The 16,664-nt window shown below is 40.8% G+C and overlaps 1 protein-coding gene across 2 annotated transcripts in view; it reads right to left on the minus strand.

Annotated features, from left to right (window-relative positions):
- Window positions 1–570: 570 nt before the first annotated feature.
- The window catches only part of LOC146645513 (metabotropic glutamate receptor 7-like), a 75,412-nt gene continuing 59,318 nt past the window's right edge, over window positions 571–16,664 (minus strand). For both annotated transcript variants that reach the window (XM_085393518.1, XM_085393517.1), the window contains 2 exons: window positions 6,336–6,588; window positions 571–919 (listed from right to left, as the gene is read on the minus strand). In XM_085393518.1, the coding sequence (XP_085249644.1) occupies window positions 870–919; window positions 6,336–6,588 (303 nt within the window). In that variant the 3' untranslated portion in view covers window positions 571–869. The remainder of the gene's footprint in view (window positions 920–6,335; window positions 6,589–16,664) is intronic.

The raw sequence follows: 16,664 nt of genomic DNA on the forward strand, positions 1-16,664 counted from the left end.
CAGTGAAGTTCACTTCTGGTAAAGAAAACGAGCAGCAGAAGGATGCTGAAGCTTATTATCATTTTCAGAATTTATGTTTATTTTTTATTTTTTTTCCCCTTTTTTTTCTTCAAGTTTACATCAAATAGAACAAACATACATTGGCACATGCAAAGTGAACACTTTGTGGTGCTTTTCATAACCATTCAAATCCAACAGAACAAAGACTGGATATCTATTGTTTTACTCCAAACATGAAAATACTCTCAGATATTTACAAAAAAAAAAAAATATATACTTACAATGCCCATCACTCTAACATAAGAATCATCTGGAACTGATTTGAATTAATTAAAATAAATTACTGTATGTGGCAGAGCTTGCTGTTTAAGGTTATTAAATCAATTTCAAGAAATAAGAGGCACAGGAGAAAAAGAAATCACTTAGAAACAATACAAACAGAAATCCAATAATGGGAACCCCAAGAGAATATGGCTTTAATGACATTTTAAAAGAAAATATCTTGAAAGCAGATCCAGTGTCTTTTTCTGCATTTGTCCTTATTCACGGTGGCCCCCTGTTTAGCAGGCATGTTGATCTCCGTCAGCAAGAGAAGGGGTGGGGGTGGGGCCATGACACAAGTTTAAAAAACCCCAAAAACCTACAGTTTGGTTCTGGAGGCTTGACCCAGCCACACAGGCCTAAAGCCGTGCTAGTCTCTGTCAGGACTCATGCATCATGTCTGGATGAAAGTTGGATGCAATCCATAGTCCTGGAGTGCATAGGTACTGCAGGTGGTGCTGGGATGCCTCTGTCTGTCTTTCTCTGCTTCTCTACAGCTCTCTTTTCAATCACAGATAAAGGACATACAGTATTCGTTTCCAAGCAGATCAGATCCTGAGGTTGTTGTAACTCACATATGTTTTCTTTGTTGCTTGACCTGAAATCACAGTGAAATATGAAGAGAGAAAAAAAGATAAAGATTTACTTTAAGCACAGCTAAAACATAAACAGAAGAATGGAAAAGAAAGCATGTTTTCAAAGGTAAATACACATCGTCATCCTCCTTCCTGCTGTGCTGTGCATTCTTATCGCCAGCTGTGTGCAATCAGTAGAAACAAATTCCAGGCCTTGTGTATCATTTCAACTCACAATGCCCCCATGCAAAGCCTTAGATTCTATTTTCAGATGTTAACTAGTGATAAAAAACACAAACACCACACAAGTGGGCACCGAACAAATGCTGGGGCATGCAACGCGATCCCAGTCTGGATTGCCATGGAAACGTATCAGAATGTGGCTGCGTGCCTGTGTGCAGTTTCTGTTTGTGTGTCCTGCTGTATATCGAGAACCACTTTGAGCTTCAGACCTTCAAAGTGAAAGTTTTTTTGCAAACTGAGGTCATCCTGGCTTGTCTGTTTTATGGTAGGAATAAAATGTGGAGTTGTGGTTAGTCTTTGGCTTGCAGTGACATTTAAGCAGGGTGTCATACTATGAAGAATGGGCTAGGGTAATGTGGATGTAGTCCGTAGAGCAATGACAAGTAGGAGGATATGTGTATCTGCAGGCTTGTTGTCCTGTTTGTGCATTTCTTAATCACAGTCATTGCTATTCTACTACTTTAATGTTGCTATGGCGACCATCTCCCATGGGCTATCCAATTAAAGTCGCACCATTTCTTTACAGCTGCATTTTGTAGTCTTGGCCGGGAAGTATGATGAATAAAACATTAGTAAATGTACAACAGAATCTTGCTGGTAAACATAGTCAGGAGGATTTTTTTTTAAATTTTTTTTTTAAAGTAAGATGTTTTTGTGTGCGTTTTCAGGTTTGATACTAAAACATTTTGAACCGCATGCATTTTTTAAGAATCCGACTTCTCTGTTTATGATCTGCGCCAGAGTAGCGCATACATTGTGTGCATTAATCATGACCTGATCTAAGGGGTTAACATAAATGGAGGCAGCTCAAGCTGCGCTGCATCATTCACATGTAACATCTTTAAACATCCAACACATAGCTCATACAGTACCAGTCACACCCTCCCAATTTGATAGTCTATTTAAGCTGCAAATTCCCCCTCGCTCCCTCTGCCTCTTACACATCAGTGCCACCGCCGCTGCCCTCCATCACCGCCTGTTGCCTAACCCCTCCGCAACCCCAGCATCCCTGGGAAGGTTCCGCCAGGGATAATAACTAATCACTTCCCAATTTCTATGTATCATATTTATGGGGAGCGGTCAGCTCAGGGTTTAGGCACCTAACTCTAACAAAGCCCTTCCAGAAGCAAGTCTCGCCATTCTGCAGTCCTCCTGAAACGCCTCATTTAAGTGGGCCATTTGAAGGATTATGTAAATTAACTTTAATTTCACTGGTCACTGGGACAGAAAAAAAAACTGCATGTGTAGAATAACTGTTCAAATCTGATTAAAAAAAGTTTTACTTCCACCAACCCGTATCCCCCCCCCCTCCCCCCCACACACACACACACAGCAACTGCAGTAAGCTAAAAACTAAACCAAAAAGCTGAATTAAAATCAGATCAGTACAAATGTATGCAAATTTATAGATGAAGAAAAATTATGTAACTCTTTTAAAGGCTTGTATTTTGGTTTCTGCTGTGTACAAGCAACTGACCCTGGAGCTTTCAAATCCAAGCTGCCTTTCCACTTCTTGATGACATTGTTTTTGGTTCAGTCACACTAGAGTAAAAATAGGACAGCGACCTCCATGTGACTAGGAAAAACTGGTGGTTGCCCGGTGCAGCTGGTACCCCAAAGATTAAGCGTGCAACGGCGTCAGCCTCTTTGTGACCGTTTTCGACTGCACAGGCCGCCTCGGGGTGAAAGCAACCTGTCAACCTGCCTCGGACTGATTCCTGTCACTCTCAGACGGACTGATGAAGTGTTGCAAACTACTGCCGTCTAATTTATAAACGTAGACTTATTAGACCATCACATCTAGCTAGCACAAACAATCTGAGCTAGTCTGTACAACTTGCATGCGATGTGTCCCTCTGCAACTGGTTGTATTCTAGCTATATCCCCATAGCACCTGTATCATCTTGCAGTTATGTCTGGACCTGAAGTAAGTAGTTAATGTGAATTTCTGTCTATACAGATGGCAACAGAATTGAATGATTTATCACAGTTTTTTCCATAAAACAGATTGCATGTAATTACCAACCTGACCACATTCATTTGCAAACTGAAAGCTGATCGATTGTGTTTTATCTTGATGCACCAAAGTTGTTTTGAAGACTACAGCTGACTCCAAACGGTTGCAGACCTGGTTCCCATCCTTGAAGCAACCAGTTTAAAGAAAACAAGATCGCAAGTTCACTGCAGTAATTTTGGTTGCATTGTAGTGTGACAGTAACATTAGTTATGTGAGCAAGTCATCCATCTGTGGCTGCCATATCCTCAAAGCTCATTTTCCTTTAAGGGGACCTAAAGTATTATGCTTTTCCTTAATTGCTGTCACATATATACAGTTAAAATGCTGAATTCTCATATTAGATATAGCCAGAGTTTCAAATAATAAAGTCTTCTATGAGATATGATAAAAGTCACATTCGCCTGCTATTCAAACTTTCTGTTTGTGAGCGGCAGCCAATCAGAAGAAAGTTGGCTTAATGGAAAAGAGAGCTAAATTGATTAACTAATATACATTTTATTTCCATATAAAGAAGTATTTAAAAAAAAATCCAGAGCATGAATCTTCTAACGTCTGTGATTCTAGTTAGTTGTAATAGAAATTGGCTCAGACAAATCCTCTCTATCATCCTAATTTTTAATATTAAAGCCTCCCATAACTCTTCTTCCTTTTGGTTCTTCCATTTGTTAAGTTGTGTTTTCCGACTACAGATTTCATTGTTAATTAAATGAAATCAGTCAGAGAAGCATTAAGGCAGTCGCGCACATGCCTGTTGGGAAAAATGTAACGGGACAGTGAATCAATGCGACATCTCAGGGCGAAGCCTCTTCTCCGAGAGGTGTAATCATGATGATATTACACCGTATCAATATCAATGTAAATCTGCAGAACTGCTAATGCTCTTAATCCTATAAATCAGTTTGAGTCATTCCATAAGGGGGCCCCTGAAAAGAAGGAATTTGGCACTCCGATGGTTACAGGAATTGACGGACATTCTCCCGGGATGTTCGAGGCGCAGTTCAGGTTTCAGGGCGGTCATGCACATAAATTCGCCATTAATAAATGTCAGTTCCAATGTTGCTAAAAAAAGAAGGGCAAGAGGAGGAGAGTGCATGCAGCGAGGGGAGAAAAGGCGAGAAGATATTCATGTTGGAGAGACAGAAGGTGAGAGACACACCGAGCAGAAGATAGGGGGCACTTTTGGGAGGGTCTTACAGAGACCGCATGCCCTGCTTGGGGACTTTTGATGTGCTGCTACAACAGATGCCAAGGTTTCACCCCTATTTACTCAAAGAGCCACATGTGTGACAGGCAAAGATGTGCTCCCCATCCCCTGATACGCTTGCATCAGCACTCTGACTTATGCGCATAACTCACACTTTCGACTCACACAATGATACACACATTGAGAAGCACACTCAGTCACAGACCCACACACTCATTCTGCTCATGACAGATGAGTGTGACAACTGTTGGCTGTTTGGAGAAATTCCCAGGAAAATCTGTGATCTCAGAGGCATAATCCAGAGAGGGGTTGTGGGGCTGGTGCACCTGTGGGTGCCATGATCACTCTGTGTGATTAGAAGTGTTGTGGGAGAAGAGGTCTTTGGAAGCTGTGATGTGTGATTTGCATGAGCTGTCAATCTTCACTGTCTTTGTCCTGACAACTAGAGATGAGCATAAAGCTTCCATGGCAACGCTGGCCTAGAATTCTGCCTTTGCAGTCTTTCTTCTTTAAAGGGCTTAAAAAACTCTTTCTCATGTTGATGTTTCTCACCCACAACAAACACCATATCACCTAACTACGGAAATATGTAGGCCTCCCCACTCACGTACTAATACCCAGCTTTCTCTCTGCTAACAGGATCACACTTACTGTTTTAGATGAAGGGTGGTATGAGTAACACACAGCAACAGGGACAGATAATCTCCTTCCATGCCCGTCGACAAAGCCCTGCTGCTTGAAATCTCTTCAGAGAGCAAGTGCCCCCATCTCTCATGTTCCCTGCCATGCAGCTGGCCTAAAGGTCGAACTATTAATCAGGATACAAGATAACTGGGTCCTTTTTAAGGGACATTATACATCATTTTAACCAAGTCACCATCCTATTAAACCAGTGGAATGGGCTTTCTAGTACAAGAAAGGAAAAAAGATCTAAAAAAGACTAAAAAGATCTCATTTATGTGTCTTGGGAAAATTTACATCTATTATACAGATGTAGATCTCAGCTCCTGGGTCATCTTTATGGTCTGTATCATTTCTCATGGCTATAAAGGGACTATTTTTAATATTAAAGGCTCACTGTGGACACAAATGTGTTTGTAGATTGTGGACCGTTCATAGGTTAAGCTTATGTCTAACTAAAGTGTTGTACTAAAGTACAAGCATTTCTTTTTACAATGTATTGGTCTTTAAAACTGTGAAAATAAAAATTCAAATGTGTATTTCTAGCAGTCCTTTGGTAATACTCTACGTCCACATTCAGCCTGTATAGAAAAACAATATTAGCATTATTGTAGCTTACAAAAGTACAAAACAGAGCTTAGGCAAGGGTTTTATATTCAAAGGTAAAATCTTATTTTTTTCCAGATTAAAGTCATATATGAGCAAGAAAAAAGAAATTCCAATTACTGGTTGCCATGCATTGTGCCTGCAGTGGTAGACCTTATCAAATTATACTCTGCAATCAGGAAATACTTAGGTCAGGACAGAATTGCTACATGATTGGAAGCATTTATGCTTTGAAGAGACACTGCCAGGAGAACACCACACACGTTTTTGTGAAAGAGTTACTGCTGCGTGTCTCTTACTACTCTGCACTTTGGGCATTCCCTCTGTGCTGGCCTCTGAGGTGTGATGCAGTTGGTTCAACCTAGTGAAAGTGAGGGCTGTTTTTTTATTTATATATATTTTTTCTCATGTAATGTTTTAAAGTTTTACAAGTTTAGCCTCAGAGAATATCACATGACTTTAGTCATGAATTAAAAATTTTAATCTCAGAGAGTCTGAGTTTTGCAGGATGTCCACAGAGTAAGTCCTGGACATTAACACTTAAAAAAGGTTTGTGTACGTATTCATGATTATAGAGTGCAGTAAACTGTTTATTAATAGTCTGCATCCTGCTTACAAATGTTAAAAACTGTGCAAGCTTCTCTGTTTTATTGCATGTTGGCTAAAAACGCCACACCAGATTACTTACTCATGGGGTCAGCAGCGGGGTTCTCACACAGCTCAGTCTTTGCCTCTCCATTGGGCCTCTCGTTGGGCTTCTGGGACAGACGTGATGACATTGTGGCAGCTGTGACTACAGCCTTGAAGCTGCGCTTCCTCTTCTGGACGTTCATCTCAGGGTGGAAGATAATGATGTACACCTTGGGCATGTAGAGCATGCCCAGTGCTACTGAGGCACTGAGGTTCATAGAGATGGTCAGGGTGGTTGTCTGAATGTACAGCTGTAAGTAAGCAGAGACAGGTGAAGAGTGATTTTAATAAAGACTAGAATAGCAGCAGACATAATCAAAATGGGTAGCTCCTTTGTGTGTGGTATCAGCTTTGATTTGGCTGCTCTATGAGGCAGATAAATATGTTAGGAGTAGCATTTAAACACTTATAAAGAAAAATTAGAAACAAGACAGCGATGATGGCTAAACGTCTGTTGCCAATTAAAGAGCAGTCACACTGCTGAGCGAAGTGATGAGGCAAAACCTAATAATAGCCACTGCCCAATAACAAAATCTCAGCATCCAGAAGATACATTACATTGTTTGTTGCCATTTTCTGAGTCTTGCAATGTGGTTAACCTTTCTGCAGAAGGAGCCATGATGTTAGTCATTAAAAACTTTTATAGTTTTATAGGAACATATTTTTAATACTGAATTCCCACATAATTTAATGGATTATTCAATTATACAATTCTTGGTTTGATAACCTACTATTATTAAGAGATAAGTAGGTGATCCCGGCATTTGCTATGTGTTGCTATGAGCAAAAGAGCACTCATGCGTTTAGTACATGATCTAGAAGCATTTATTAAAGCTTGACCTGCACCTACTCACTCAAGTCAAAGACGGTTCAAGTGTATTAATGACAACAGCAGAAGAATCACCAACAAATATCCTTACTTGCCCTCCTTCCTGCCAGCCTGTTGACTTTTTTCACTCTAGATTGATGGACCACACTGTCAGATGACAAGCTGTCCATGACATATTGAAGCCACCTTTCTTTTCCTTTTATACGAGCTGTTTTATTTCACCGCTCAAGCAATCCGAGCCCTACTTCTCCCACTAGCAAATTCTATTACCAGGCCCACTTTAATGTATATTCCTCTGAGAGTACAATAAAAGAACATGTATGCACTAAGAACACTACATTTTCAGCATACAGAAAGTCTACATTTATCTTTCTGCAGCTCTGCACACAGCAGAATGCAGCCCGAGAAAGGCTGTCAGTGCGGTAAGTGCTAGGATCATTCATTGGACTCCCGTGACATGAACACAGGTACATTCTCTCAAATGCATCCAACATGACATTCCCTTTCAGTCGTTGCATAACACCTTTCACACTGTCAGCCTGTAATTGTGAGCTTGCATAACCCAGATCATGTAGGGATTGCAAATTTTAAACACTGACTTCATTAGAATCTAGTGATTTTTCTAAGAGGTGGTGAAGTCGGTAAATCAGAGGACATTTAAGAGCTCTTTGTTTCATTTAAGGGTCTTGGAGGAGAAATAATCACTTCAAGAGGGGACATTATTGTTTGAAGAGCCGATCACCATAGCCTCCTCTCTAATCTACTGCACTTGAAAGTATCAGATGTCACTTACATACTGCCATTCAGTCAGTCACTGGTAATGTGCACTAGGAGAGGGTACCATTGTAAACACATTATCCACCACAGCGTGTCTGTGGAGAAGCAAAATGCTCAGTGAATCAGTGAGAGGAGGAAATGTCACCATTTGCATACAATCTTTCTTGGTAAATATTCGGAAACGGTAATTTCTTTCACTCATTTCCATGCTAGTCATGCCTTTGTCTTCTAATCTCCAAAAATCTTTCAGATGCCTGATATCATCAACACACCAATGCACTCAATTGCCTCCATACCCTCCAGTTTTTCTGTGAAGCAGCATCAGAAGCAGCGATCTGGCTGGTACACCATGCATTAATAACTGTATGAATATCACAGTACTCTCAGCGCACTCTGTTCTCTGTCACTCTGGGCTGGGGGAATGTCGTTTCAGCTGCAAATTTGCAGGGCTCATGACTAGATTTTTTTGGGGCCACGAGTTAAAGCGTTGTGGGGCAGCGCACGTGGCATCAAACATAATCGCCAGAGAATCTTCAGCCTGTGCTGCTGCGCTTCCATGTTTGGTAGATGGTAACCTGTCTGGTATCCATAGCAACACTACAGAGTTTGGTGCAAGCAACTAAAGATGCCTGGAATAAGCTTTTAATGAGATTCTGATACCAAAGAGTCTGCAATGCTGACCCTATCACAACTGATTTATTGACCATGCAGGAGAGCTGATTCGGGAGCAAGCTCACAATAAGCTGTAATAGGCACTTTGTGCGCTCATACGCACACACAAAGCATGTGTAGGTATGTGGGCTTTCATGCTTTCTAATACACATGCACGCACACACACACACACACACACACACACACACACACACACACACACACACACACACACACACACACACACACACACACACACACACACACACACAGGCACATAAGCACACCAAAACAAATCCTTTTTCTAACCATCTCTAACCGCAGAGACAGGGTTTTTCCATTGTGCATCTCTGTGAGCTTGACCCAAATTCGTACCCGCCAATCAAATGCTTTGCTTGTCGCAGAACAGTCATAATTAGCTTCTGTTGCTTTAACATAAATAAATACATGAAGGCATTTTCACAACTGCTTGGCAACTTACTATTTATAACCCCGTAATGATTTATTAACGCGCTCATCAGGAATCAAACGGTTGCTTTTGAATTTTACATCTCACTGACAAGCCAAATGCCAACATTCAGTCACAACAGACGATGTTTCTACTATTTAGACAAAAAGCTGTTGAGCGTAATTCTCATAATTATACCCACCAGGGATATACTTACTGCAAAGGCAATTTAATTGTGTATGGATGAGTACTATAAATGCACACAGTGATAAGAACTTGATTCAGTAAGTGACAATTAGGATGCTCTCTGCCCCGTTAGAGAATGCCTTCAATAATGAATCCAGGGGATTTGCAGTCTCCCCTCAACTACCTGGATGTCTCTTGTTGTTTGGGGTGGCCTACTTTCTATCCTGGCTCGTGTCATGAATAACTCTGTCTGGCTTTGTGCTCCAAAGCCTGATTCTGTATTGTAGCTCTGTATGTTGATGGCCTTTGCTTCTTTTCAACTCTGTACAGGAGATCCCCATTTCTGGTATTCATGATTGGCAGATTAAGAAGCTGTGACCGATAATGCACTCTGCATGTGGCAGAGATGGTAAGTAACTGTCACAACAATTAGAGGAAATCCTTTTTGATCTCAGGCCCTCCAAGGTTTGGAGGCCTATCTCCCCCTACCACCACTTCCCCTGCCAGTGGCGGACTCCCTCAGACATCGGTGCGTTGGTGGTTCTTTGTGTCCGGGGATGGGCGTCCAGGTACACACCGGCTCACTCCTTGGCGGCCGCTTATCGGGGCCTGGAGCCTGGGGCTCGCTCGGGCCACTTCAGAGGTGGGGTGCCCCCGGCCTCTCGGCCTGGGGCTCGGTCACTCAGGCACGGCTGGCTGCCGGCGGGGCTCACGGGCGCGTCACTGCAACTCCCCCTGGCTTCTGCTCCGCGGCTGCTGAGTGAGCCCTCATCTGGGACTCTCCTCAGCTCTTTCTGGGACAGTGGCGCGGCTGCCCCTCTGTTGGTCTTCCTTGGTCTCTTGTGTTCTGGGGGCCTCTGGATGTCTGGAGTTTTGATCTCCTCCATACCTGCTTCATGCCCTGGAGGACGGGGCTGTGGCCCCCCCACACCCTCTAGCAGATCATTACATGAAGGAACCTTTTAAAAAAAACAAGCGCGTCCATGCTCATAGGTGTACACACGGGTGATCACACCCACAAACTACACCCTTTTTGGCTCCTACCTCAAAGCACACTGTGTTCTGTTGATCTTATGTGCTGCACAATAATGTTTAATATTTAGTATTTACTGTCATATTCCCATATATCATTGTGATATTGTTTATTCTATTACTCTTGTTCTCTTCTGCTTGTTTTCTTTTTTCTTTCTCAGCAGGTGATCCAGGTGATCAATATATGCATTTTTTTTCTCTGCCCATTCTGTTGGTTTTTGTCTTTTGTCCTTCTCCCCCGTCCCTCTTCTCAGCTGTTTATTCTACCCTCTTTCTTTCTCCCCTTCTTTCCCTCAGTCAAGTCTGTCCCGTATTCAGTAAGTGAAAATAAAATAAACAATAAAAGGTGAATCAAATGGACCATTACGGCAAGGCTGGGATGGTCAATTTGGTAAAGTAAATCCGTTGGGCATCTTTCTTTGCCTTTAGACAACAATTCTGATGGCAAAACAGCCAAACGGGACAGGCAAAAAGAAAAAAAAAAAAAGGAAATCCCTTTTGATGTTTCCTTGACATGATTTGTCAAAATACAGTTCAGGATCCATCACGTGTGTCGGCAGGAAAATTGTGAAAAAGTGACATAATTTAAGTCCTACACGACTAAGAATAAAACTCTTTGAAAAAAACAGAGTTATTGTGTTTTGCCTATTTTCTGTCACATATATACTGTTTTTAACAAGGGCAAAGTTTCAAACAATAACATCTATGTGCAAGTGATCCCTGTGAACCAGAAGCTCATGCTTCAAACTGCTGTAATTGCTCTGTTTCAGACAGTTCTCAGTGAGACTGTGTCTAACACTTTACAAAGTGTTACCACCATGTTTTTGTCATGTTGTTACTTTCATTACAAAGGTTCTTCAGTGCTCTGCACAATGGATGGATATTAAGAAGGTACTTGCTGCAATTAGCTGACTACTCTTCACATGAATGGAGGAGGAAAATGGTGGGACGGTCTATAACTTTTTATTGCATGAAAGGACAAAAATATGATAAAGCTACAACTGTGTCCAGGACAGTAGGAATAATCAGCTTCTGCTCACATAGCACTTGATCTTTGCAAGCATCTGCATAGACATCACGCTAACACAAAGCCTGTATTGAAGAACTGAAAGTGATGCTAAAGCTGAGTGAATGCCTACCCCAGCCCAGCAGCAAGAGACGATCTTCAGCATGGAACCAAAAAGTGATGAGCTGACAGGCTTGAAGGACTGTAGCCTCCATTTCTACCTGTAGTTATTTACATTTGGACTGCTCTTGTGTGTTGTGATTAGGACAGGGATTTGTGTCAGTGTATGAACCTGTAGCCTAAAGTTTATATTGTTACTATTTATTATGTGACAATTCACGTCAGGCCATGTTACAAAGTAACGACAAATTAATCTAACAAGTAATGTAGTGCCTTACTTTCTCCAGGTAGTAATTAAGTAATTAATGTAATGCAGTACCCAAAATTTAAGTCTCTCTAGGTGTTTGTTAGTTTGCAAACTCCTCCTACATGATCAGGAGTTTGAGTGACCAAACTTGCCACGCAGGTAGGTTTTGAAGGTTCTTATCCATGTCAGAGATTAAAGATCATCACGTTTCCTAGCAAACACCACACAATAGGCTAACATCACCAGTTTATAGCATTTATGCACCCATAAAACCTTATGAAAACATCGCATCATTTTTCTTTCATGACAGTGATATCGAATTTATACCCCTAAAAGCTGAAATATGTACAATATATTAAAATGCCATCATGTTGCCTGGCAACCGTCTAGCAATAAAGTTAAAGTCTTTGTACACCTACAAAACCTTATGAAAGCATCCTATCATTTTAATTTCGTGACAATAACATCTTATTTATATCCACAAATGATGAATTATACATGTGTAGCAACCACAGAGCAACTGGCTAAAGTGACCCACTTTATTTCCCTCAATTTTCTCCATGCGGGTAAGTAAGTATAAGTAAGTCTATTTCTTTGCAAGCAAAGGCATAGCAATATTTTAGCATAGGTATGTACTAGTAATGTGTAATAATTTACTTTTTTTTGAGTAGCGGCAGCTATCCTTAATATGGTCACCTCAGCCACAGCTATTCCACCCAACCTTCTGTTTGTCTGGGGCAGCCAATTGGAATAAAGATGGCTTAAGGCAGGGGTCCCCAATCTCAGTCCACGAGGACCGGTGTCCCTGCAGGTTTTAGATCTCACCCTGGGTCAACACACCTGAATCACATGATTAGCTCATTACCAGGCCACTGGAGAACTACATGACATGTTGAGAAGGTAATTTATCCATTTAAATCAGCTGTGATGGATCAAGGACACATCTAAAACCTGCAGGGACACCAGCCCTCGTGGACTGAGATTGGGGACCCCTGGTTTAAGGGGAGGGTGGCCCTGAATGGAGGACAGCTAAAATGCCTTGTTTCAAAAAGAGGCTTTAATAAGAGGCTGCACAATGGCATGGGATAAAACCAATAAGAAACTTTTTAGTGTGAATTATGCAAAGCTACCTTAGTGCAGTCTAAGAATAAAAAACATGGTGCTGGAAATGAGAGTATTAGGTCTCTTTTAAACTTTTGAATTTGGGAAATCATTTCAACCTGGGCCAACATTTAGAGGAGTTCCAAAGAAAGAGATAATCTGTGAGAGAGACAGGTTTTGGTAAAGTTTGATGATCACAAGCCTATTAAAAGATACTAGAGGAGAACACACACTGCCTGCGGAGAAGCTGAGGATCCTCCACAGCTCCTCGCGGCCTGATGCTCCCTCACAATGAAGAAAATTCGACATTGAGAGCTATGATTCTGTCAGCAACAACAGTTTTGACAACATTCAATCAAACTTTAATCACATACTCTGAGATAATGCGCATTACACAGTTCCTCAGTGACAATGCAATGCAGTCAAGTGCCTCTGGCTGGATGGCATCTGTCATGAACAGTATCTCAACTGAATTACAACAGGTAAAATCTAATATAGCGTTTTATATATTTATTCCAAATGATAGCGGAACTACAAATAATGAACGATGTGTTCATATTGTTTGGATACTTCTCTGAGACTGGTTGACATTACCAAAATAAATTATTCCCCACCTACAATATAGATGATGTCAAGGCAGTAGTGGCAGACTGTTCTTCTAGATAATATTCAATTGGAATTTGCATGCATGTTTTTTCAAGCAAAGTCTTGCAAAGATTTCAATCAATCAGTAGCCCAGCCTTAAAAGTGTAAAAGGTAATATACATAAAACCTACATTATTTTCTCCATTTGTGATTTTTTCTTTGTATCACAACAGTCAGGAAAACTACGAGCAGCTTCTGCTTTGCAGCTCCCGGTGTTGCATGAATGAATAAATATATGAATTTTTAATTTCTGTGTTTGGACATTTATATGACCCATCTTTCATGGGATTATCAGACACAATAAGCCAAATGTCACCTAACATCCGGATCAACCAGACTTAAACGTAAGTGCTCAAACAAACATACGCATAAGGCTCCTCGAATATAACACCCAAGGAGATATTTCACTATGGAAACATAAAAACACATGAGCACAGCCCATTAAAACCCAAGTCATAAATAAATCCAGACAAATCAAACACTACTTCTGCATCCATTAGTGCCAAATGTTTTAAATATGACCAAGTTCATATCTAGCAGTCTGTAACCCATATAACGCACATATGCCACTTTTGCCCTGCGTTCTCATGCTTTAGAAATGCATTAAGAAAATGCAAAAACATTATGAAGAAAGCGTTTAATTAAAGCTCCATTCTCATTCCGCCTCACATCTAAAACTGAAAGATTAACATTTTTTATACAACGGTTGTCATAAATCATGATATGAAGGACAAGATAAAATGAAGTGAATTCCGCTCTCCGTCTCATTTAGCTCGTAATGTTCGCAGATTCTTTCATCTTCGGTCACACCTCTGTGTCTTCCCATTTCAATATGTAATGGCAATACTCCACATCTTAACTGCGCACAGAGTGTGAAACTGATGTCACACTCCCTTCTCCCTGATAAAAAATAATGGACTAAAGTTAAAATCACAACTACAACCTTTCTTTCTTTCCATTATACTTGACCACATTTAGCTTTTCGCCTGCAGTCCGCCTCTGGTGCAATCTACTCAAGGTTTCATGCATAAAACAAGTGATAGGCAGGGGAATTTCACATATTATTTTCAAAAGACTCCACATCTCCGCACTAAGTGTCACATCCAACTCCTGTCAAACGCTGCTGTTTGCAGAGAGACAGGAGTTTTAGAAGATGCAATTTTACCTGCTGAAAGCTGAAGTGAAAAAGTTTTCCGCAGCATAGTTAGTCATTGTTAATGATGCTTGTCAGGACGAACCGTCCCCATGAAGTTTATGTATTACAGGGGACATCTTACAAGAGCCTAAGAGGTTTCCACACATGTACTGAGGCATATAAGCTACATGGAGTTCACTTTTAAGCGTGACTGAGTCTTGTAGGTGTTTTATTAGAGTGTTTCAGTGCCTCGGGATAAATGTTTCATTATATCATCGTCCTACTCTTCTGAACTGCAAGAAATGTTCTATGTTTAAACACCAGCCCTCGTGTTTATTGGCAGAATACATTAAATCTATTTATCAGTCCTTTGCTCAGAGCAAACATTTATGGTGAGGCACTTCAGGCAAAAAGTGTTTTTTTTTTTTTTTGGTGTCTGTAGCTCAGGAAGTAAAGCAGGTCATCTACTTATTTGAAGGTTTGTGGTTCGATCCTTGGCTCCTCCAGTCTGCATGCCAAATATCCTTGGGCAAGATCATAACCCCAAGATCATAAGTTGCTCTCCGATGCATTCACTGGAGTATGAATGCGTTTGAATGGTAGATAGAGGCACTTAAGCATATAAAATAGAGCTTGTGTGAATGGGTGAATGAGGCATATTGTATAAAGTGCTTTGGGCGCTGCGGCAGAGTAGAAAAGCGCCATTTAAGAATCAGTCCGATCATATCTATTACCTGAACTGTTTATACCTGTATAACAGTTTCAAATAAAAATGTATAGCTTTTCACAACATATAAAATCACCAGCCACTATATTAGTTAGACGTGTTCAACAGCTTGATGATGCAAACATCTAATTAGTGAACCCAACAACAACAACCAAATGCATTTAGACATTTAGACACGGTAAAGACAACCTGCTGAAGAACACCAGAATGGGGCAAGAAATCGATTTAAGTGACTTTGAATGTGGGAAGGTTGTTGTTCCCAGGGAGGCTGGTCTGAGTATTTCAGAAACTGCTGATTTACTGTGATTTTCCCACACAACCATCTCTAGGGTGTACAGGGAATGGTCTGAAAAAGAGAAAATATCCAGTGAGCGTTAGTTCTCAGGGAGAAAATGCTTTGTTGGTGCCAGAGCTCAGAGGAGACCAGTCGGACTGCTTTAAATGGATAGGAAGAGAACTATAACTCAAATAACCATTCATTGCAACCAGAGTATGCAGAAGGGCATCTCTGAATGCTCAACATATCAAACCTTGAAGCAGATGGGCTACAGCAGCAGACGACCACATGAGTGCTGCTCCTGTCAGTTAAATACAGGTAAAGGGAGGCTACAATTTTCACAAGCTCACCAAAACTGGACAAGAGAAGATTGGAAAAATGTTGCTTTAACATGAAAGCATGGATGCTTCCTGCCTTCCATCAACATTTCAGGTTGCTAGTTGTGTTTGGATAGGTTTTCTTGGCACACTTTGGGGTTCTTAGTCCCGACTGGGCATTGTTTAAACACCACAGCCTACCTGAGTATTGTTGCTGACCCCGTCCAAGTTTTTATGACCACAGTGTGCCCATCTGACCCATGTCCCAAAGCTCAAATAACCTCAAACAAGTTTACTGAACATGACAACGAGTTAACTGTGCTCAAATAACCTCCAGTGTTACCAGATCTCAATCCAATAGAGCACCTTGGAAGAGGAAACACATCATGGATGTGCAGCTGACACTATCATGTCAATATGGACCAAATTCTCTGGGGAATGATTCCAGCACCTTATTGAATTTATGTCACAAAGAATTATGGCAGTTCTTAAGGCAAAAGGAAGTCCAACCCAATACGATCTGCGTGTAGATAAAAAAAAATCAGTCTGGCTGTGAAAGTATTTTCTAATTTATGCCGTGATAAAAAGTGAACTTAATTTTCCCTCAGTAAAAACCTTTGACTCTAATATGTCAACAAAATGTCACAAGAATAAGTGGGATTTATCCAATATTCATGTAGCTGTAATGGTAATATCCGCAGATTAACAGATATGTAAATAGATAATGCATCGTTTACATATTTAAAACCTTATTTGCAATACACTTTTTTTGAAATAATAAACTGGAGAGGTTTCATGCTGATTTGATCTGGATGCAGGTGACTTTCAT

The sequence above is a fragment of the Rhamphochromis longiceps genome, linkage group LG20 (assembly GCF_057381845.1).
Source record: "Rhamphochromis longiceps isolate RC_006_pf linkage group LG20, R_longiceps_female_GT1.1, whole genome shotgun sequence".
NCBI classification, from domain to species: domain Eukaryota; kingdom Metazoa; phylum Chordata; class Actinopteri; order Cichliformes; family Cichlidae; genus Rhamphochromis; species Rhamphochromis longiceps.